General features: G+C 52.2%; 2 protein-coding genes across 2 annotated transcripts; one reads left to right on the forward strand and one right to left on the reverse strand.

The window, feature by feature from the left end:
- Nucleotides 1-7,979: 7,979 nt before the first annotated feature.
- Nucleotides 7,980-10,444, reverse strand: MRPL46 (mitochondrial ribosomal protein L46). The gene is made up of 4 exons (XM_048071919.2): nucleotides 10,240-10,444; nucleotides 9,912-10,104; nucleotides 9,110-9,283; nucleotides 7,980-8,421 (listed from the first exon to the last, which is right to left on the reverse strand). The coding sequence occupies exons 1-4, from the start codon at nucleotides 10,414-10,416 to the stop codon at nucleotides 8,171-8,173; spliced, it is 795 nt and encodes a 264-aa protein (XP_047927876.2). The 5' UTR covers nucleotides 10,417-10,444; the 3' UTR covers nucleotides 7,980-8,170.
- Nucleotides 10,445-10,450: 6 nt separating this feature from the next.
- MRPS11 (mitochondrial ribosomal protein S11) lies at nucleotides 10,451-14,226 on the forward strand. The gene is made up of 6 exons (XM_048071920.2): nucleotides 10,451-10,582; nucleotides 10,687-10,782; nucleotides 10,909-10,998; nucleotides 11,733-11,862; nucleotides 13,339-13,404; nucleotides 13,863-14,226. The coding sequence occupies exons 1-6, from the start codon at nucleotides 10,530-10,532 to the stop codon at nucleotides 13,968-13,970; spliced, it is 543 nt and encodes a 180-aa protein (XP_047927877.1). The 5' UTR covers nucleotides 10,451-10,529; the 3' UTR covers nucleotides 13,971-14,226.
- The last annotated feature ends 8,682 nt before the right edge of the window (nucleotides 14,227-22,908 follow it).

The raw sequence follows: 22,908 nt of genomic DNA on the forward strand, positions 1-22,908 counted from the left end.
GCCTCAATTTGATCACTTCAGGAGGTGATCGAAACCCTCCAGGACGTGGGCAGGGTGTCTGTCCCACTGGGGGTCGGTGCTGCCTGAAAATCGAGGTGGTTTCACAGCTGAACCCCGAGCTGCAAACAGGGCAGGAGGCCACAGGGAGAGCCCCGCAGGACTGCTCTCCTTGGCACAACTGCTGGGTCTCCTCATCGGGAGCGATACGCTGGTATCACTGATATAATGGCGTAACTCTCCATCAGGGTAGCGGCAAAATGGATTTACAAGGGAGCCGTACACGCAGGAACGGGCACTCATGCTTGCTAATCCCTCACAAGCCTATAATTCAGATTCTTTTTTCCCCAAAAATAATAAGTGCAGATCTGTTAAGGCCCCATCGCTCACTGCATGCTAAATTCCTTTTCTTGCTGTCTGGAACCTGCTGCATGCCCTACAGGTCGGGGGGGACAGGGGAGACGTGCCAACTCCCGGCCCATACAGTGACAGATGTAATGGTGCGGGCTGAACATCCCACCCCGGGGCTTCTCCATCACCTGCACCGGCAGCGATACGCAGAACAAGCCACTGCCTCCTCTCCGGAGAGCCCGAGGATGCCTTCTGGAGGGCATTTCTGCATCAAAACTAATCACAATTACCCACAGGAGTGCAAATAAGCAAGGGAACACCATGAGGGCTTGGTGGCCTCCCCCAGCCAGCCTGGCAGAGTCTTTCCACGCTCCTCTTGTTGGCTCCCCCGGCACAGAGAGCTGCTTCCAGGGAGTCTTGGTGCCAGACAGCTTCTCATCACCATTCCCCAGCCACTACACACGCACAACCTGGAAATAATCCTCCCAGGAATGACAAAGTAATAGTCGCTAATTACACAATTAATTTATTCTTTGGCACTTATAAAAAAAAAAAAAGAATTTGTTACAAAGAGGGTAAAAAAAAAAGAAACAATCTAGGGCTTTGTTTAATTAAAACCACAATATACCGAAAAAAACAAGGAATCCTGATGATACAGACAACGCTTGTTGTGATTGTTTTTGATTGTGTAATTAGTTACCTACAGAAAAGATGCTTTCTCTTCTTTAAAACTGTGGGTTTTTTTATTATTATTGTTTGCTTTTCCCTTTTTATTGAATGCCACCGTCCTCAGGGCGCACAAATCGCAGCAGCACACCGCTGCTGCCAGCCCTTACCTGCGGGCAGAGGGGTCGCACCCTCGCCTCTCGCACCCCATGCCCACCGAGGGGCGGCTGCAGCACGCTCCCCGTGCCCACCACGGCCGCTCGCCGGGCCGACAGCGCCAAGGAATCGCGACCCCAGCGCCGAGGAGCCGGAGCTGGGATGGAGCCGGCGGGCAGAGCAGCCACAGCCTGCTGAGGAGGGAGCCAAGGAACAAACCGTTAGCCCGGCGCTATATATATGTTATGCTTCCGTGTCCTGATGTTAACCGACGTTATATATATATATGTTTTAAGTATTCATATATTCATAGCTATAAAGGCCTTTTCTCTACTCGAGCTAAATTGTGTAACCGTGACCTATTGTCCCAGAAGGCTTCTTATTCATGTTAAATGGGTACTGAGATTATAAAGTTCCTCGGTAGTAGGTGCGCAAGTGTTCTGGAGGAGACGGGAGAAGATGGATGGTCCTGTTGAGGCTCAGCAAAGAGGGCAAAGCAACTCACGACGAAAACACGAGAGCTGAGCCACGCTGCAGCCTGGCTGCCTTCGCGTCTGAGAAACAGCAGCAGGGGCTGGCTGTCCCCTGGGTGAAAACAGGGGTGTCACCGACCTCGTCCCCTCTCCCCAGGGAGCTGGTAGCCATACCCACGGCATGCGGGAACACCGGCATCCGGCACGTATCCCTTGCACACTCACACGTCCCCTGTGCACCCCCGGAGAGCCCGCAGTTCCTCGGAGGTGGCTCCTGGGACTTGTCACCTCCACGCCGTCAGAAAGGGATCAGGACAAGGGCTGGCCCCGGCGCCAGGCTGCTCAGTGGTGACCGGGGACGCTGGTGTCCCCTTGCTCCGACACAGCCAGGGTGGAAGCGGCAGCGAGCTGGCTGCCGTGCCACACTGCCAGATGGTGGATGAGATTAAAAGAATTTGATTTTCAAATAATCCATAAACCTGGCTGAGCTAATGTCGTTTCATATGCATTATCTTGTAATCCCAGGGAAGAGAACATTTCAGAGCAAAGAGCCTTATTCTCCCTCCCTGCAAGGCCTCTAACAAGCTATAGATAATCCCCTTTTTGTTGGAAGGTACTTACAGGGGACCTCCAGCGCCCAGCACGCAGCACGGGGGCTGCGGCACTGCGCCTGGAGGGGACACGCAGGTGCCCAGCACCACGGGGGCTTTGCAGGGGTGAGGGCACAGCACTCAGCGGGGCACAGGGACACCTCCAGCTCAGACCCACAGGAGATGAGGGAGGATGGAGGAGGGAATCTGCCAGTCCTGCTCCCCCGTATTACACAGGAGCACGTGCTGCAGCACTTTGGGTAGGGGCACAGCTGCACCCTCTCTTCTAGACAACTCCACTTCTATCCCCACCCTTGGGGATAAAGCCCCAAAAGCTCAGCCAGGTGAAGCCGTGTCCAACGCCCTCTCTAAAGCAACCCCTGCACAACCGAGCCATGGGAAATGGCCAGAGGAGCTGCTGACTTCTACCTGCCTGCATCCAACACCCACCACCACTTTTTGCCCCTCTCTCTACCCCATCCAGGTCCGTCCATCCCCCCCATGCCCCCAACCCTCCCACACCCCCAAGCATCCTCCGTCACCAAACCCAGCCTGCCTGCTCCCTGCCTCTTTTCCCCGCTCTCGGGACTCCTTTGAGCCTCCGGTTACTCGTCAAGGCTCCGTGGAACAAACACGACCCCCTGCTGGTGCCCGGGACCCTGCGAGGCACAAGCCACCAAACCTGGGCACAGTGGTTTAGGAACTGGTGGTCCCTACGCCAGTCTTCAGGCTCCCACTCTGGAGAACAGGAGGTGGTTTTACGGGGGAAGGGAAGCTCCATGGATGGGATTTCCCAGTCGCTGCCTGCCATCTAGTGCCCAGCACCGAGCCGTCTCACAGGCAGCAACACCCGACTCCATCCTCGGTGGAATTTAGCTCTTAAACTGGAGGCAGAGACATCCGAGCATCAGGCCCCACACAGGGTTCCCACCGTGCTCCTCACTCCCCAACGGGGTGAGGGCTTGGGAATCAACCCAGGTGGGCTGATTTGTCAGGAAAAAGAGGGCAAACAGCCCAGAGCACGGGGAGGTGACACCACGTAGCTGCCCGAGGACGCACGGCGCTGAGCACAAACCGCGGCTCGGGAGGCGATCGCTGCTTCGCAGGGGCGCACGGCGGTGCCCGACACAAACGGGCCGCACCGGTCACTTGGAAGAGCCAGGCAGGGCAGGGCAGGGCCTCACGAGCACACAGAAGCAGATTTACTGATGAGCACGGGGCTCCAATTGCCTCCAACGCTTCCCAAAAAGCACGAGGCGACATTAGCGAGAGGATTACTCAGAACCCAAAAGCAAATGGGATTTGTGACCTGTTACATTAACCGGGGACTGGGGAAAGCTCCGCAGAGGGAGCACGCTGCTGGCAGGTCACCAAACCAATTATTAAGAGCTCACAGATCACAAAGCCAGATACATACACACATCGAGATAAATTTCTGTCTGCCTGCAGAGCAGGACGCTGGCTGAGCCTCCCTCCCAGCCCGGCGTGCTTTTTCTGTGCGCCCATTAAACCTGGATTATGCCTGGTTCCTTTCCCCAATAATTCACTTTCCCCCACAGGTTTAATGCGGAGGAATAACACTGGGGAGGAGAAAACCTGCGAGGAGAAACGTAACGTGCATAATTGCTGTGATAGATGAGAGCGAGCAGGAAGCGGGCGGGCAGCACGCGGAGGCAGCAGCCCAGCCAGCAGGAATCAGCCTTAAGTTGCAAACTGTTACCTGGAAATTTTTTTTCCTCAATTTTTGCCTCAGTTAATTATGAGATGGGGTGTAACTACGAGATGGGGTGTTTGCTGTAGCTATATAAGTGGCCAGCTCCTGCTAGCACCCTTCTTGCTTCTGGAGTAGGCTTTGCTGAGCCCAAAAGCCTCACACACCCTGTATAAAGGCTTTATTGCCTCGCCTGGGTTTTGAAGAAGCTTCGTTTTAATGTTGCTGAACATCCCGTCGTATTTCAACTGAGAAATGCCCTTGGGTCTCCAAGCCCTGCCTATGAAGTCCTGCCAAAGGATTTTATAACCCCCACGATCTGTTAGGGAAAAGTAGCCTTGACAGCAAAGCTGTATCTAGAACAACCTGAAGGAGTTTCCTGCTGTCAGCATTTTGTGCTTACCTCACAAATTCCTGGCTTTGCTTTCGGAGGGCTTGGTGTTGAGGACTGGGTATTAACAGCAAAGCTTCTGGAGCTGTTTTCCCCGAGTCCCAGTTTCCCAGCAGCTCTCCTTCTTTTACGCCAACCCTTACCTTTGCAGAGATTCGCCCAAGCGCAGCACCCCGCCTGCCCCTGCTCGGCGTCCTTGCAGATACGGGAGGGAAAAGGTGTCCTCGAAACAGAAGGATGAGACCTGATCCACTCCTACCGCTGGTGACCTGCCTCGACCCGATTCCCCACAGCGTTTTCTGCAGGGCGTCCTGGCTGCCCCGAGCAGAACGCTCCGTGCTGCCTCCCCTGCAGTAACACACCACAAAAATCCTCCCCCCATAGAGACAGATCCCTTTCAACTCAAAAATGTGAGCTTGGACAGAACAAAAGCAGGTGACCGATGCTGCTGGGGAGCCAGCCACAAGACCCCTCATCCTCCGGGACAGGACAGGGATAAGCCCACGGGTACGGCCCAACTCCTACCCACCCACCCTCGCCCCAGCTGGAAGGGGCACTGCACTGGGACAGCTTCCCTGAAGCAGTGCAGACCATGGCTGTCAGCCTCTCCCGGTTCTACATGCATTTATCTTCCAAATACTGAAGCTTTTCATCGCTTGGAGCCAGCCAGGAGGAGCAACAAACACTAACAGCTGCCTGTTACATGGGGTTGTGAACAGCTCGGTGTTACCACATCACAAAACATGCACGCGGGGCTCTGCTTAGAGACCACCGCACCCCAGACAGGGCAGGATATCAGCTAAGGAAGGCATTTTGTAGGGGAAACAGCGAAAACCTGTACCTGCGAAGCTGAGAAGTGGTTTTATTAGGACTTGTTATCTCTCCGTTGCTGGAGGGGAGTGCTAGCATCCAATTTGTCACACGGAAAACTTTAATCTCTCTCTTCTAACATGGTGGCTGAAGCAATAACTTAGATGCAGTTTTAGGCTGCAATTGATCCTTACATTTGTTTCTGCTTCAGGAGGCTTTTAGCAATGGCTGCGGGGCGGCACTGCATCAGGGAAAAGTCATCTAAATGGTATGCATCCTTGCTCGTTGAGGGGGGGAACAATGTGGCTTTCGTGCATCGCCTTCACGAATGGAAGTGTTCTGTGCCGAGCACGGCTTCGAGCAGCAGAAAGTCTGCAGGCTGACTGTTGGCACCCTCCAGCTCCCTCCCCAGGCGGTGCAGCCTGCAGAAGACAAGGCTGCACGATGCTCCGCTCACAGAGGCCGTGGGGAAGGGGAGCAGGTCGCACAGAACAAGAAGTGAGCAAAAGCACCCATGTGAGAGGATCTGGGATGGTTCACAGCAACTGGCTGAGGGTCCTTAAACAGAAAAAACAGTAGAAGGAAGGAAAAAAAAAAAAAGGCACTGTTCCTATGCAGGTTGGGAGTAGAAATTCCTGTTTTAGGTGCTGAGAAAGCAACAATTTCAGCTTCCAGAGAAGACCCAGTTTCTTATGCACCTGAAGCCTGTAAGAACAAAGGCCTGAGCCTGAGGAAAAAGATAAAAAATAAAAGAGGCTGAAGATTCTGGCCTCTCCGTTGCTGGAGGGTGCTACACCTCTCAGCAGTACCCAAAGACTTGTTGCTTGAGCAAGCCGGAGAAGAATTGTCTGAGTTTCAAGATCACCAAGTTTTCCGTACAGCGAGCAAAAAAGCAGTCTTAAACACCATCTCATATGCTTTGAAAGCCTCACTCCAGCAGCACAAAACCTGCCTTTAGCATGGGAAATGGCGCAGGGACCTCAGCAAGACCACAAAGCTCTGCCCAGAAGCTGTGCGCTACTGCGCCAGCAACAGCCTGAAACCAGGGGGCAGAGAAAAGCCCAATCCTTGGCCACCTGCACCCATGGCCTCAGGCTGCTGGGGGCACGAGGGGCACAGCCTGACTCACCTCTCCCCTCTGCAAGCGCTGTCAGTCTCAAAGAAGACGAGTCTCCCCTTCCGCAGGGCTGAGCACAGACAGCAGCCAATAAACCCGCAGCTTGCAGGCACACAGTCTGCTCCGTACTTCCTCTTTGCAAATGCTCTCTGCTGCAGACAGCCTCCTTTGCCAGGCCTGCAAGGGTGCTTCGAGAAACCAAGTTTTGTTTTGTTTATAGTTTATGGCAAGCCTGCAGCTTCCATCTGCCCAGCATTAGAAAATGGAAGGCTGCTGTGCTAACCCCGACTCCAATGGCCTGTGGAGTGATTAAGGATAGCTTTAATTTGAGGCCTGCAGCTCCCAAAGGACTGATATAATATATATAGCAATTTCAGTTCCACCTCTGGAGGCCGAACCCCCTCCAGATGATTAACGACACCTATTTCCTCCTTCTCTCTCTCCCTGCCACTGAAGGCTGATTCCGTGCAAAGTCCAACCAGCGCCTGGCCCACAGTCTGACTACCAGGCAGCAAATTTACAACCAGAAAAAGCACCCCGAGAAATAAAAACAGACCCATAGAGGCAAGCCAGCACCCTATAAGCACAGGATAGCTCTTCTAATAAAGAAATTGCAGCAAGAACCAGGCTACCTGAGGTAGACCTGGCTGGGCTGGGCTAGCAGCAGGGCTGGCCTCGCACGTTGGGACAGGAGAACTCAGAGCCACCTTTAAGGCTGCTCTCAGGAAGCAGGAACACTAGAGCAGCCTTCCCCTCGCAAGCAAAAAATAGCATTCCAGCCCCAAAGAGCTACTGCTCAAGCGTTACTCTCCTTCACTGTTACTACAGCTTCAGGCCCAAAAGGACTGATTCAGCACACGTGGGAAAGCAGCAGTCATCTGAGGAGCTACTGATAGTTTCCACCACATCTGTCCCCCCTCCAGGGCCACTGTGTATTGTGGACTGTTAGGCCAGAGGCAGCTTCAACGCTAATTATACATAACTAAGATGTGAACAACCCAGCTTCCAGCTCCCCAGAAATTGCCCAGCCTTGTGAGCCCTCATCTGCCGCCCGTGATCCATGATGAGTTCCCCCCTCTGCAGTACCAGGCTTCTTGTTTCTGGCTGGAGGAACTTTCACCCACGGGGGACAGGTTAAGGACAGCTGACCTCCTGCCCAGCTGGGCCAGTGAGCTGATCACCTCTGGAGAAGCTAAAGGGTTCCAGGTGATCACAGAAGGAGCTTGGCCACCGCGTCCAGACAGATGAAGGCATTGCTGGAAATGCTGGTGGAGCTGCTCCAGGCCTGCAAAAGCTAATCCTTGGATAAGCAACTGATCGCTGCTCTGCTGCACGCTGCAATGTGTATATCTTCCCCCGGGCATCGTAACGATCCACCAGAAAACTACAGCCTTAGGGGGCTGGGATGGTGCCAAAGAAAATCACTCCCTTGCCAGGTCTTCCATTATATCTAGCTGGCTACTCCCCCCCTTACACTTAAGGGCAGCTATTCCCACCTGGACACAAAGATCACTCTCCAGAGCTGCTCTTACTAAAGAGCAGGTGTCAGAGACAAGCATTAGCTATTGTTTAGAAGAAACCATTTCAGCTCTAGTCTATGACAGGGGTCTGGTGAGGAGAGCAAGCCTCCTGGGTACCAAAGCCTCAGGGAGTTGCACACCTGGGAGAGGAACAGATCACAACATGCACTTCCAGAACTCCCTGAGGAGAGCTTCACTTCAGAGCATAAGTTTTAATATTTATTTAGAACAGGCCTGGTGAAGAGAAGTGGGAAGTAAGGCAAAGGCAATTTATCCTCCAGAGCCCTACTTAACATCCTACATACACAGGCCGTGCAAAGCAGCAGCTCTTCTACTCCTCAGAGTCACATCCCACATCTTCCCCACCTGCTGGAGCACAGCTTATCACTTAAAAGTCCAGAAGGAATCGATTGACTTTTTTCAGGTATTCCGGCTTCAAGTAAGCTCCCAGCTCATCCTTTGTGACCCACAGATAATCTTTCTTCAGCTCTGCCTGTGACAAATCACTGCTCTGGAGGAAGGCTTTGTAGAAGAATACTTTGGCTCCCACATTATCTTCAGTCCTGATGGCCCTGGGAAACTTATACTTGTAAATCCCATATGGTGCGTTCCCCAGGATTTTGGCTTGAATGTGATCTCCTGGAAGGCCCCAGCAGTGCAAGAGAAAGAAAACAAGATGTAAGAACACAGAGCAATTGTAACTCTTCTCCCGTAATAAGACGGACAGCATAGGACACTCCTTCTATCTGGTTCAGACTGACTGTTCCCTCTTCTGGGCAGAAATACTGCCACTTTAAAGTCTTTTCTCATGAAAAAGTAACTTGTCCCAAGTTCATCAAGTCCTCTCAGAGGTAGCGAGAATATCAAGTTCTGCCAACTCACGCAGCAAAGCAAGGACATACGTGTTTGCTATCATCCATCCGCCACAAAAGCTGCTACAGGGTGACAAAAGGGAAGGGGAAGCTGTACACCTGGAGGCAGCCTAGACCATCCAGGTGGCATCTGGTGCTGCTCAAACATCAGACTGCAAGGGCCAGACCTGGCACTGCAGCTGCTGGCAGCCAGAGAGCCCAGCTCCCAGCCTGCTGGCTCTCAGCCCCTCACACTGCAGCACAACTGAGCACAGTTAAGGAGCAGATCACCCAGGATCTTGCCAGAAACCCCATTACTCGAGCACAGTCCCACTGCTATGAAATACCTCTTCCCAGCAAATGGGAGGTGATTTCAGCACAGATGGCAAATATCCCTCAGGTAGAGCAAGGGAAAAGAAAAAACAAAAGACTAGGACAAAGAGGAGCAAGAGGCAGGCACACAGCAAGCTACATACCCAAAAACGTAGCCATGGCTCGCTCAGCTGTGTTTCGCATAGTCTCTCCAGGCTGCCATTCCACTTGAGGCAGGAGCCACAGCTCCTGGTTACCAATCTTCTGCTTCACCAGCAGCATCAGGTTACTGTCCAGCTTTCTGTTCAGAGACGTTCGATCATCTTTTTTATCAGCATCTGCCACAAAAACGACACACGTTGGAAACAAAGTCTCCCAGCCACGCTGGTCTGATCAGCATGATTCATTGTCTCTCTGCATCTCATACCCTTCCAGCAACAACACAGAGAGAACGTAGATATGTGGAACAAGACAAAAATCTAGACAGAAATATTCTCAGTCACTCTGGGAGTGAATGCAGGATTCAGAAATGCTAAAATGTACTCTACCTGAGTACAGGTACTCTAATGCCACTGCTAAAATGTACTCTTACCTGTTCTGTTTTCAAAGGGAATTGGTAGGGAGCAGTTTAATTTCTGTCAAGCTGGAGACCCAGTAAGAATAACAGGCAAGCATAGGAACCAAACTTTCCAAGGTTTTTCTTGGAAGTTTCCTGGAAACAACAAAAGTTTTCCCCAGTCTGCTCTGTTAAGGTTGTGCGAACGTGCCTATCTTCACAGCACTGCAGCCCCCATTCCTTTATAATCCAGTTAATTCCTCACGTGCTAGCCACACTGCCAAAGTACCAAGTTTTTAGAGAAATAAGTAACTTGGCAAATGCCTTCCCTACACAAAACCGCACCCAGGTGTGTTTAACAGAGGACCGGGGTGCTCCCACCTGCCAAGACACTGCACTTTAGCTGGTACCTGTCACCCGCGGGGCCGGGCTGAACTGCAGTAATTTCTGTTCCCACTTGTCCTCCAGGTCCTGGGCCATGATAACCGTTTTACCGGGCGCCTCATCGTCGTCGTACGAGCTCTCCTTCCTCCTCCTGAGCTGCTCCTCCTCCTCCAGTTTGCGGACCTCGTGGTCGGAGTAGCGGCTCTTCTCCAGCTCTATCTAGAGGGGCGACAGAAGGTTTGATCGCTCAGGTCACCCACCAGCACCAGGGGCCGGGTTTCGGGACAAAACCCCTCACACACAGCCCCGAGCGGTACCGGGGGACCCCTCTCCCCTCCGTTCCCCTAGCCCTACCTGCCCCATGAGCGCCGCCATCTCCTCCTCCTCCCCGCGGAGGGGCTGCGTGATGCGGGGCAGCCTCAGCAGGCACAGCGCCCCGAACAGCCGCCACGGCCGGGGCGTTACGGCGGCAGAGGAGGACGAACCCACCCACCGCCCCCAGCCCGCCAAGCACCCGACGGGCGCCGCCATGATGCTCGAAGCACGGCCCACAGTGCCCCGCGGCTGCCCGCCGCCATCTTTCCTCCCGGCGTGCCTCGCGGCGAGGCGGCGGCCGCCATCTTAGGGGAGCCGCGCGGGCCGCCATGAGCGCGGCGCTCGCCGTCGCCTGGCAACGGCTGCTCGGGGCGGCCCGCGGGTGAGGGGCGGCGGGGCCGGGCCGGGCCGGGCCGCGTCCCCCCGGGGCTTTCTCGTCCCGTCACGGGTTTCATCGCCCCCGTTTCCCTTTTTTCTCTCCCGCAGTGGCCGCTGCCTGCATGCCGGCGTGTGGAGCCTGCGGGAGGTGGCCGCGAAGGAGGCCGCGCAGGAGGCGGAGGGGCAGAGCGTCACCGACCTGAGGTGAGCCGAGTGGGTGCTCCAGGCATCGCCCCGTCCCGTCTTCCTTCCCACGTTGCCTGAGGGCGCTGTGTAAAGTTTTGCTTGACGCAAAGAGCGAGTGTCTGACGATCTTATTTTGCTCCCCAGCCCTTTAATCCTGCAGAGGAATTCCATGAGGTGGGATGGAAAGACCTACGAGGAGATCCCGATAGCCCACATCAAGGCGACGTACAACAAGTGAGCAAAGGAGCTTCCCCTGTGCCTGTAAAATGAAAGCTTAATGTGCCTGGGCCGGTCATTTTAAATGAAAAATATCAGGGAAGTTCATGGCTGGGGGGATAATACTACTGACTGCAAACCTCAGTGCTGTTCAGGAAGTGAAACTGTCCTCCTAGTGTCTTTAACAGTAATAAGGTTATTATTATTACTTCTTGGCTGCGTTCTGATATGAATAATTAGATGCTGATGGCTTTAATGGCAGGGTACTTCGTGCCCTCAGTTCTAGCACTGTGCAGCTGTTGAAAAAGTCATTGTATTATCCACAAGAGATGATTGTGTTTCATTAGTGAACCCTAGTGTGATATTGTGCTGCCTCTTAAATGTCTTTTGAGTTTGAGAAGTGTTTTGTGCTTTTCTTAATACATAGAAGAGGTAAAATGCTCACAGTAAGAGGTGGTTCTGAAAGGGTTAGCTGTACCTGAGGGATAGCTAGCAGAGCAGGTCATCCAGAAAGGTTTTACCATCTCCGATTCTCCAGGCATGACCTTGAAGTTCACTGCTGGCAGGTCTCTGCAGCTGGTGAGCATAACTGAGATACTTTGAAAGAGAGGATTGAGTTCAGATGGCTTTGAGAAGGGAGATGAGCTCTGTGGTGAGCCATGCATTTTGAGAAGCTTTGCAGGATGAGGAGGAACTGGAGAGTAAAATCATCTGCTAGCTTATTCCTTTCTTTTGCCCCTCTCTTTCCATAGCACCCACATCCAAGTGGTCGGCTTTGACAACAGGCCGTTTGCCCGTACGTCCTGCGGCACTGAAGGCTTCCAGAATGCCAAGAAGGGAACTGCCATCGCGGCACAGACAGCCGGCATAGCGGCAGCAACGGTGAGTCTGCACTGAATATTCTCACCCTCCCAGAGGAGGTCCCTGACTGCATCCCCTGCTACCTGGGTACAGGGGAATGGAGGACAAGTGCAGTAACCTCAGTTATTTTGGGGGGAAAGCGGGGCTTCTTGTTCATATTGCTTATCCCTTGCTCATGAGCAGCACTCCAGACCTCTGCTCCTTAGCACTCGAGCAGCACGCTGTTTGCTGACAGTTTCCCTAGCTTCATTTGACACAGTGAGCATCTTCACACTGACAAAATGTGTTTGAAACAGCAGTGAGAAATGCCCAGAGGGTGATCTTAGCTGCGCACGCTGTGACTGGGAAATGTAGCTTGTAGCCTATCTTTTCCTAGCTCCAGTTTCATAGCTCTTTTATTCAAAGTGAACATACCTCAGCCATTTTGGAAATAAAAGCCCCTGAAACAGCAGCAGTTTAATTTTGCACTGTAGGGGATTGAGAAGTGGCTGTAATTACTGGCTGAATGTTTTATATTTGCTCTCTGCCACAGGAGAACTGAGCTGCTACCAGCAGTTCTAGTCAGAAAAAGCAATGTCCCTGGGCACGTAGTTTCCAGATGCATATAGTTTACTGTAGTAATTCCTAAAAAAAACACGTGGGCGTCCAGTTAGCAGGAAAAGATGAAGCTGGCTATGTTATGGCCCTTGTTACAGCAACACGAGGCAAGGTTAAACTGAAAATCCTCATCCTCAATTAGATGGAACCTTTCATGTCAGAGGTGTTCTGTGCTGCTGCTGGCCAGCAGCTTATTATGATTGATTCAGAGGAATATAAGAACACTTTCACTATTAATCTTTGTTCACCAGAGCCTCGTAATAGCTGAATAGCTGTGGTTGGCCAGGTGTATTCCTATCCCTGTTAAAGTTTGTAGTAGATTAATTGCACTTGAATGTGGAAACCGAGAGACTCAGAAGAGCTCCACTTGGTGGCAGCATTGCTCTGCTTTACAGCAGGTGTTTTTCATTTTCAATTTGCAAGTCCCTAAAATTTTTGCACTGAAAGTGTGGACTCCTGCACAGCAAATATAAAGCTTGCTTGCTTTTCTCATTTACCCTCCAGAAGGAATCCACTGATCACAGGATAGAAGTCACTGCATTAGAGAAGGGAAAACAGCTTTGAGTTACTCTTTGTTAGCCAGGTATCCATGGATATGTCATTTTCTGTCCTGACTTTAGGTCACAGATCGTTTGATCTTAACACTTCCTCTGTATATGGAGTTGACAGCTTAACACAAGTTTTCTTGAAACTGCCACAGTTGTATCCAGGCTTCCTTTTCTTCTACTCTCTGGCTTTGTGCAATAATCACCATCGTTCTCTTCTGTATCCATTACTATCTACTTCTTATTTTTAGTTAGAGAATACTATGATAGTGGGTCAAAAGCAAATGAAAGACTCCAGGGGAGCCAGAGCAGCAGCAGATACATCAAAGAGAATACTAACCAATTCTTCTTTCAGAAAGCACGTGGGAAGGGTGTATTGCATGTACGAGTCATGGTGAAAGGACTGGGACCAGGACGCAAAGTAAGTGTCAGTTTCTTTTCATATATTTTTCTTAGACATCATCCTTTTTAATAAAAAAAAAAAAATCAGTCTAGTCGTATGACAATACCTATTAATTCGTGGGATTTTTTTTCAGAAGGTAATATAAAGGATTCATCGCTCAAATGCCAGTAAAGAAAAGTGAGAATAATAAGAATTTTAGAATAATTTCTTCTGGAGACAGAATAAAAGCTGTATTGGGATCTTCTTCCAAGTAAAGTTAGCAAAATTGATGGAAAATCTGATGGAAGAACTGAAGCAGATAGTTTTAAACTGGACATTCTGATATTAATTATCTACAGGATAATTACAAAGTAGAACCATTGGAACAAGTTGATTTTTTTGGACAGGGGACCGAGCTACTTTTCTTTCAGCTCTTTCCCTTTTCTGCTCTGCAGTGTGTCGCTAACAGCGTATCATCTGCTGTCTCACTCTTCCAGGCTGCCATCAAGGGTTTGACTATGGGAGGGCTGGAGGTCATCTCCATCACCGACAACACCCCGGTTCCACACAACGGCTGCCGCCCACGGAAAGCCAGGCGAATGTGAGAGGGGAGTGGAAGAGACACGCTGCATTCGATATTAGCTCATACAACAGGGACTGGGTTGAATGTTGCTCGTGTCAGATTCCGGAAAGCCCCCCTCCCTGGAATTGTTTGCTGAGGGAAGCTCGGAGAAGTCAGGCCTGGGCCGTGGAAGGTCAGGCGGTAGAAGCCGGTGGTAAAAGCAGGAGTGCGTGTACCCCTTAGTGGGAAGCCTCTCGTGTACAAAGTTTGCTGATTAAAATGTTGGTCTTCTGACAGTCGTTCCTGCTGTGTTCCCAGAAGTATTTTGAATTATTATTGCCTCTCAACTGCTCTCTTCCCCTCTCCACAGTATGTGGCTCTTGTCTAGCCCTCAGTGCTACTACTGCTCTGGTTAGGGGGAAGGGGAGCATGAGATACGTACAGAATCAGATCTCCTCGCAGTCACCTGTAGTAAACAACTGCATGGGGTCACTTCATCTTCCTTCCGTCTTTCTCTCACCGCACACATTTGGAAACTAGACGCAGTAACTCTTTCCTTTCCGCCTGGCTTGCAGAGCTCCCCAGAGCGTGCAAGAGGCGCCGCTCCCCGTTCACGCAGCGTGGAGCACTGTAGTCTGAATCCCTTATTGGCAAAGATCTGCTGCGGTGCTTTGTTTCACCTAAGCTGTAGCTGGCCTGTCGGTGCTACCGGCAAATGGAAAATGCCAGCCCTTCCAAGGGGCTGGGATCGGGCCAGTTTTGCTGCTCGCAGCCCCTTTGGTTCTGCCTCGTGCACCGCAAACTGGATTTGCTGGAGCTCCTGGGGAAGGCAAGCAGGGGGTTAGCAGGCCTGAGAAACAATGAAATGCTGCCAAGGAGATTTAAAACACTTATGTCTTGAACCGTGCCTCTATATCCACAGGCAGCATGGGCTTGTCACAGGGCTGTGATGCATTATTGCCGTCCCAGCTCCATCCAGAGAGAATTTCTGCCAAGGAAATATGTCTGAGGCTCTCCGGAGCATTAACCAGGGAAAGTAACAGCGGTAACTGACAACAGGTTTGATTTCCTGGATGGCAGAAACCCACTGCCTAGCACAGGGCAGCGACTTGGAATCCACGCTGCCAGAGAATCCTTGGCTATATGCAGCATACACTGGGCAAACATTTCACTTGTAAACACGGTGTGTTTTGGTGCAGCCAGCGGTTTTATCACAAACCCAGAATCTTCCTTTCTATTATTTTTCTTTCTGTCGCTCCTCCTTAGTTTTTTAAATTGCATAATTAACTATTCTCTTCCTCTTTAGAGAAAGGGTACCATGGCAACAAGGCAGCGAACCTCCTTCATGGGGCTGAATGACATGCTGCAGGTTTTGAAAGAAATCAGTCTGCTTAGAAGAGCCTGTTGAGTTGCATTTGACAGAAGAGAATAAAACAAGACTCAGATGAATCCCCTACCTTACTCCAACTGCCTGAATTTGAACAGAGGAGAGGTTATCTGAAAGGGAAGTTCCCTGAGCTGTCACAGGTTTGACAGCAAGGAGGAGAGGTTCTTCCATGCTTGTGTGACAGACTAGAAGAGCCTCCCCCTTGCTCCAGAAACATGTCCGAGCTTCTGGTGACTTCATATTACTCTTTTTAGGGAGAACATGCCAACTCTGCGACAAACCACATTTAATCATTTAATTTCTGAGTATTTTGGGCAGCTAGGGGGAAAAGGCAGCCACGAACACGGATGTGCCTTACAGCAAGGCCGTCCTGCTTGCTGCTGAGCGCCGTGACCAGCCCTGACAAAGGAGAAGCACCAGCTGCAGGCTGGGCAGCACTGTGTGGCACGGTGCACGTGCAGAAATACAAACACTAACGTGCTCTGCCACAAGCTGCCTGCTGCAGCGACGCAGCAGAAGCGCCCATGTTAGATAAATACGATGGAATGGATTGAAAAACAAGATTGGGAAGAGATCCGTGGCCCTTTTGAAATTCAGGGAAGAGTAGGTGGATGACTCAAGAGTCAAATAGCAACTACAATAAATCTTTGTCTCATCCAGACTTAGAATCAAGGCTGTGCCCTTTATAAAGGCTGCTCCTTAACACCCCTGGCTTCTGAGCAGTCGTGAACATTTGATGAACTCCACCAATGCACCACCACTGCTTACACAGTGGGACGTTTCATCTCCCTGTCCGCTCTGCCTGCTTCTGGTACCTATCCCTATTTTCTTCCTCCAAGTGAGATCTATTTTGCACTTTCCAGAAGAGTTGACACTCTTTTCGCTCTTCTCAGTGGCCGGATCTGTACAATATCAAGCAATATTTGCCTTCCAAACCCCCCGTTTGCCTTCCAAACCCCCAGTGCTTCATTTGCACAGCTTTTCACTGGTTTGATTTTCCACCCACTTTCTCTCCTGCCCTGGTGGAGCAGCCCAAAGCCACGTCCCAGCTAAAGGCTCACTCTGAGCTGTTAATTCTGCAGCAAACCCCGGGTTTCTGGGGCAGTTGTCAGTGCTGTGGGAGAGCACAGCTACACAAAGCGAGCTTTCCTTCCTTGTGCAAGGGCTCAGTTGCTCCTCCCTGCACACACTGTACGGTGAAAGAACTCTTTAAACCCTCTATTGTTGTTCCTCTAGCAGGGAATTAATAGACACCAATAGCACTTAATGATTTCCTTACTCTTCAGATGAAACTATTAATTAAAGGCCTGGTTTTAGTCAGCCACTGGCATTTACCAGTTTTAATTGCTTTTCTTGGCGCCTGGGTGGAACACCGTTTTCTGCTGGCTCACATTCCTCCTGAGCAGCAATTACTTGCGTAGCATGGCCACAGCATTAGCACCCTCATTCGGGTCACATCCTCTCCCTTTGGGTTTCCCCATTGCTTTGGGACATTTTTCTCTCCATTCCCTCCTCTTCCTCCTAACCTTCGATTCCTTAACTCTCAGGAAAGTTTGTTGTTGCTGTTGTTTCGGTTTGTTTGGGTTTTTTTACCCCACCCTGAAAACCAGCTCAGGAGCTGCTACTGACTGCCAAGCTCCATCCTGGTTTAACCGTGGCCTTTCTGGGTTTTTGCCCTCCATTTTAACATACGACATGGACCTTTCTCCATCACATGGGATGAAACCAAACAGTATTCTGGCCAACAGATAAGATGCTGCCTCTGGTCTGTCTATCCTTTAAGGAGTGCCTTGGAGATTGAGTCTAACTCAGTTACCTGTCCCGTGGACACAGATGACACCTGGTGGCTTGGAAAAAACAGCCCCCAGACCTACCCCTAACAGCATATTATTTGGGAAAGAGGAACTCTTCCCCTGACCCCCACAACAAGGGCTTTCTAGCTAGAGCGCAGCTTTATCTGCTGAATTGGTGATTTACTATTTCCTCCGCGAGCCTCAGTGGCAAAGAGTCAGGCGGCCAATTCCGATCCCTTTGTGCGATTCAATTAAACCATTAATTAAGTGATGTCAGTGTCCTTTAACAGCTGACTATACACAAGCAGGCAAGGAGAAGGGGACAGACCCCGCGGCGCTAATAACCTGTAGCAGCAGGGGTGGTTTGCCGCAGCCCAGCTGCAGCTGCCGGGGACATCTGCGCGGGTTTTGACGGCTTTCCCTCCGGTGCACGAATACCTGGCTGCAGATGCACGCGAGGCAAGTCTCCGGCTAGGTGTTTATAACCCCAAAGCGCCCCTCGGGAGCCTCTGAGAACTGAGGGTTCGAGCCAGGTTATGTTTTGCACTCGGACTTCCGCAGATAATCACGGCGCTGCGAGCCTGCTGCTTTCATGCCCCGCGTCCCTGCGCAGCCTCCCCTCCCCGCAGCAGCCCCTCCAGCCTCAGCCCCTGACCTCTCAGACCAAGGAGAGATCAAGGACCCTCAGGTTGTTTTTGTGCTTTTCCACCGTCCTCCTTTCCCCTCGAGAGGCATTAACGGACACTCAACAGCAGTGGGAACTGCTCGGAGGTTTTATTAATGAACTGCCTAATAGCATCCAAGTCCCCGGGCTGACGGTGAAGTGGGGCTGCAGGGTCCTCTCGGGGAGCTGCAGAGGGGAGCCAAGCCTTGCTACTATTTCCTTTTTTTTTTTTCCCTGAAACCACTCACACCTCCTCCGCCGTGCTCTCCCGGCTCCCCTTCTGCTACTGCCACTTCTCGGGGTCTTTTTGTTCCTTTGGAGTTCACGGCTCACCTCCTACACCCCGCATCTGAGAGCCCGAGGCTGTGCACAGGGCCGGGACCTGGACCGAAACCTCTCCGCATCTGGGGAGCCCGAGCAGCCATCGCCTGGGAGCAGCCTCACAGCTCGTTTGCTACAGAAAGGAGGCGGAAGGGAAAAAGCTCTGGGTGCGAGGGGCTGAATGCTAAGCAAGGATGCGGGCAAGGGAAAGTTGGGTCAGGAAAGAGACAAAAGTGGAGGCAAAAATGCAGGAAGAGAAAATACAACGTGAAAAATTTTCCTAAGGGTAAGATCTCCCAGCTGGCTGCCCAGGAGACAGTACAGAGCAGGAGGAGGGTGCGATGAAGGGCTCTCCTGCAGTCAGAGCACCTGGGGACTGGGCTGGATCCACTGCCGCGTGCTCCCAGACCTCCCCAGCAGACCACCCCCAGAACCCTCCTAGCAGCACGATGCGCTCCTCGGGGCTTGTGCCTAATCACATTAAAGACGGCACAAAGATCGTCCCAGCACCATATTTACAGACTGCTCCCAAGCCTCCCCAAGCAGCAACGACAGTCCTCAAAACCTTCCTTTCCCTTCCGAGCTGGCTCCGAAATCCATCCTCGGCGCTTCGCCGCTTCACGGTTCATTTTGCAAAGCCAAACTCTACATCGGAGCACCTCACACCGACATCCATCACGCCTCCCAGCCACACCACCAAAGACTCCAGCTTTCGGCCCCTTTTCCTCTGCTTGCTCCTCTGTGCAGGAGCAAACCGGGTTTACCCACTGCACGCAGGACAAATAAAACACAGGCAGGCAGGAGAAGGACGCACATTCCCCCCCAGCCTCTCATCAGCAGCCTTTTCAGCAGGTCCCAAGCTGAGGTGGTAAAATACGGCTCTAATCTCTTCGTGCAGCAGCCCGCAGGCAAACACCTTGCTCTCCTAATTGCCAGGAATGGTCCCCACGCCACCCCTCGCGAGGAGCTGGACGCTGCCTTTCATTTTGCTCCTGCTGCATCCACGGCAGAGGTAAATTTTCAATTTCCTGAGCTGCCAGGGCCAAGCACTCCCTAACGGCACCAGCACAGGGACAGGGACGGGGGCAGCCCCCCGGGCTCCTCCGCGCAGCAGGCGGCAGGGAAGCAGCCGGCCTCAGCGCCGGGAGATGCTCCAAAACCAGCTCCTTGCACAGAAATCCCTGCAAGAGGGCGAGCTATCGCCGTGACATGTGTTTGCCCCGTGTTACAGGAGACCTTGTCTGGCCGCCAGCTGCCCCTTCTCCCTTCCAAGGGGTGGGGGGATTTTGCCAGCACCGAAGGCAGGGCTGAAACGGTGACCTAGCTGTGTGCTGCTGTGGCTATCAGCACAGCGGATCTGGGCCTTGCCCTGACCTCGGGACTGGCTGAAAATAATAGGGCGGCGGTAATGAAAGCCATCCTTCAAGGCTGGAGAGATGGGAACGTGTGCTGGGGCTGCTCGGGGGCGATGCCGGTGTTTCAGGAGGGGTCCCCAACGCCACTGCGGCTCGCTCCGGGAATCAACCCAGCCGCAGCAGGGTCCGGGCTGCTCGCCGGCGCCCCTCGCCCCTCCGAACTCACCTTTTGACCCGTTTTCCCCTCGATTCTGGGCGCAGCAAGGCCGTTTCCATGCGGATGGCTGTTTCTCCCCCGTTGCCGTAGCGACGCTGGGCCGGAGGCGGGAGGGCGAGCGCCGAAATCTCCCGGCGCTGGCCAAGGGCAGCGGGAACACCTAATCCAGCACCGCTCCACGTCTGAGCAGCACCGAGCAGCTATCAAACGGCCAGCCGGGCAGCGAGCAGGCGCTCGGGGGGGTACGGCCCGGCCCGCTGCTCTTACTGCGCCCTAAATCACATCGGGGCGGCTCTGGGGGGGCCTCCCCGCCTCTCCCGCTGCGCTCTCTGCCCCAGTACCCCAGGGCTGCTTTGGTCCACGCCTGGCACGTCCCGAAGCTGTTTGGGAGAACGAAAGGGCAGGAGGACAGCCCCACGTAGCAGTAACACGCTCCTGGCTTTAAAGAGGCTGAATTCAGTCTAACTATCACTCACAGAATGCAGAAACCACCGGAGGCTTTGCAGTGTTATCCCCGTGTTTCCATCGCCTTGTTGCAGGTCCCGTATGATTTTTTCCCTCGGTGGCCGAAGGCCGAGCTGCTGCTGCTCTGGGAAAGCTGCCCTGGCAGGCTCCTCTCCCTGCAGCCCTCCTCCCGGCCTGGAACGGTCCCACCTCCTCTAAACTGCCCCCAGATAGCCAGGTGCATGCGGCACCTTTGCAAAACCGCCGACAGACAGCAAGAAGGTGCCCGAGGAAAGGATTTGACTTACGGGAGGGATGAAACAAAGAGACAAGGTAAAAAATTCCCCCTGCATGAATTCCATAAAGCCTATGGGCCCACTTGATGCCCTCTACCCCCTGCCCACCAGGCGAGGGCCAGCACATCCCTCGGATCCCAAGTGGCTGAGATTCGGGACACCGTGCCCCTGCCCAAACCACCCCTGTTCAGGTCTCCCCTCCTGCAGGCCCGCAGCAGTCCCCCAGGAATTGCTCATTTCCACACCGCCGCTCTAAAGCCGGTGCGGTGTTTTCACGTCGTAACAGCAGGAAAAGCACGTGCAATTCAGGGTTTTTCCACGTCGGTGTTTTTCTAAGATCTCCCTTCCTTACACGCTAGGTACAGCCCTTCCCGGGTCGCTGCCCCAAGGGAAACAAGGGGGGATCAGCCCCCGGGCAGAAAGCAGCTCTCGCAGGGGACGCCGCTGCCTGCCCAGCAGCCAGCCCAGTTGGCAGGGAGCACGGGGCTGCTGCTGCTACGATGACCGGCTGCACAGCTCAGCCCCCACAGCCCAGGAGCAAGGGAAAAAATAATAATAAAAGCCCTTTCAGCGTTCCCTTCTCATGAGGAGTGTTTGGCCAGAAGAGCTTTTACAACCACGCTAACAAGGTACAGGTGTGCAGGCACACCAACAGCTATGAGAGCGGTGCAAAAGCAAGCCCACAAAATCCTGTCCCACTGCTTGCCCATGGGACCCAGCCTTCTGACAAAGGTTCAGAGACAGAGGAAAGCTGTCGGGCCACCTGTCCCACTGCCTCCCAGCCATCGTCATCTCTTTTCTCAAAGTCCTGAGAGATCCTGCAGGAAGAAATGGCAGAAGAGGAACAGAGGACAGAAACAAGACGGACAAATTAAGAAAATATATGAAATAAAGCATCAGAAGTCTCCTTCTTCCAGCTGGGTCAGAAGAGACTAAGGGAAGGAAGCATAACAGGCAGACCAGCACCTGAGCAAAAGGACGGGTCGGTAAATAAGTAGAGAACATCAGGGAGCTAAATCAGGGGGCAGCCGCTCGGGGCTGGAAGGTGAACCAAAAGGAGTCTTGAGCAGAGACATGCCGCTAATGGACACATCGGTTTGATTCCGTCGGGATTTCTGCAGCTCGCTGCCTAATGCAGTTTATATAACAAATATCACAAGTGTCCTGCTTTTATATTGTTTTTTTTAAAAGCAGGCAGCACAAGAAGTAACAAAAGATGGGATTCCAGTGCCTGCCAAACGTGGTTTCCAAGCAAAGCATCTCCTTGTCACTTAGTGCCGCTCTGAAAAGGCACGGGCTCAAGAGCTTTCTGACATGCTCAAGGTCTCCAAAGGAAAGCATCGGGGGAGTGCAGACACGAAATGGAGGAAGGGTTCACAGGAAAGCAGCTCTCAGGACCACGATGTGGATGCATGCAGGAACCAACAGGCACGACGCTGGGTCATTACAGAGCGGCAGCAGATTGCAGGGGGCTCCCAGACTTTGGGGAGAACCGTTCGGACGCTTCCAGCCCCGATGTTGTGCCCCGTGGCTGGGAGCAACACGCAGCTGGAAAATGCGAGTGCCTTACCCAATCGAAAAGCAATGGGCAGGCGATGGCTTCTGCCAAGCGAGCTGTGTTGATCCGCTTTCGTCTCTTGATGGTGGAGCATCAGCAGCAAATGGCCACAAGGCTACGCAAATGGACTAAAGGAAGAGTCTGAGTCTAACTTGGGCTGGTAATACAATAAAAAAAGGGGAAAACATAACTGAAGGCCAAGTATTCCTCCCCCAGCATTAGCTCGCGTAGAGAAGAATTTGAGAAATCTGCAGCAGCTACAGAAACACCCATGGCAGCACATCCTTGAGCGCGCCGGTACTCCAGATGCCAAGAAGAGGCAGCAAACTAGCACTCAGTGTATGCCTGCGCAGTCCAAGGCACGGCCCTACCAGCTCTTCTCAGCACTGGAATTCTTGGCTACACCACTAAGATTTTAGGAAAACAAAACCAGTACGTCAGGCTCTTAAAGCAAATTCTGTTTATTCCATTTTTGTCTTGTGTTGCTAACAAATCTTCATCCTAGCCTAGGAAAAATATCAGGTAGAAAATATCTCCCCTTTCCTCCCACCCTCCCCACCACACGCTTTTTTTTTTTTTAAATAAAGAATCAAAATTTCAAGCATGAGAGACTTTTCTTCCAACACATTTCTGTAATAAAATTAACTCTGTTGTAGATATAAAATGCAGCAGCCACAACCAGAGGATCTGCAATGCTACTCCAAGGCAATTAGTACCCAGAATGAATCAATCGGTTTGTCTGCAAACATAATAAGAAAATACTTAGCACTTACCCAGCACTTTTTATCCATGAATCTCAAAGTGTTTTTTTTACAAAAGCTTAAAATATGGTTTTGGCCTCATTTACAGAGAAGAAAACACCAGCTGGAACAGGAATAGATATGCCCCCAGTGACAAAACAATTTAATAGCAGAGCTAAGAACAGACCTCTGGTCTCTCAGCCCCA

This window comes from Anser cygnoides, chromosome 11 (assembly GCF_040182565.1).
Source record: "Anser cygnoides isolate HZ-2024a breed goose chromosome 11, Taihu_goose_T2T_genome, whole genome shotgun sequence".
Lineage (NCBI taxonomy): Eukaryota > Metazoa > Chordata > Aves > Anseriformes > Anatidae > Anser > Anser cygnoides.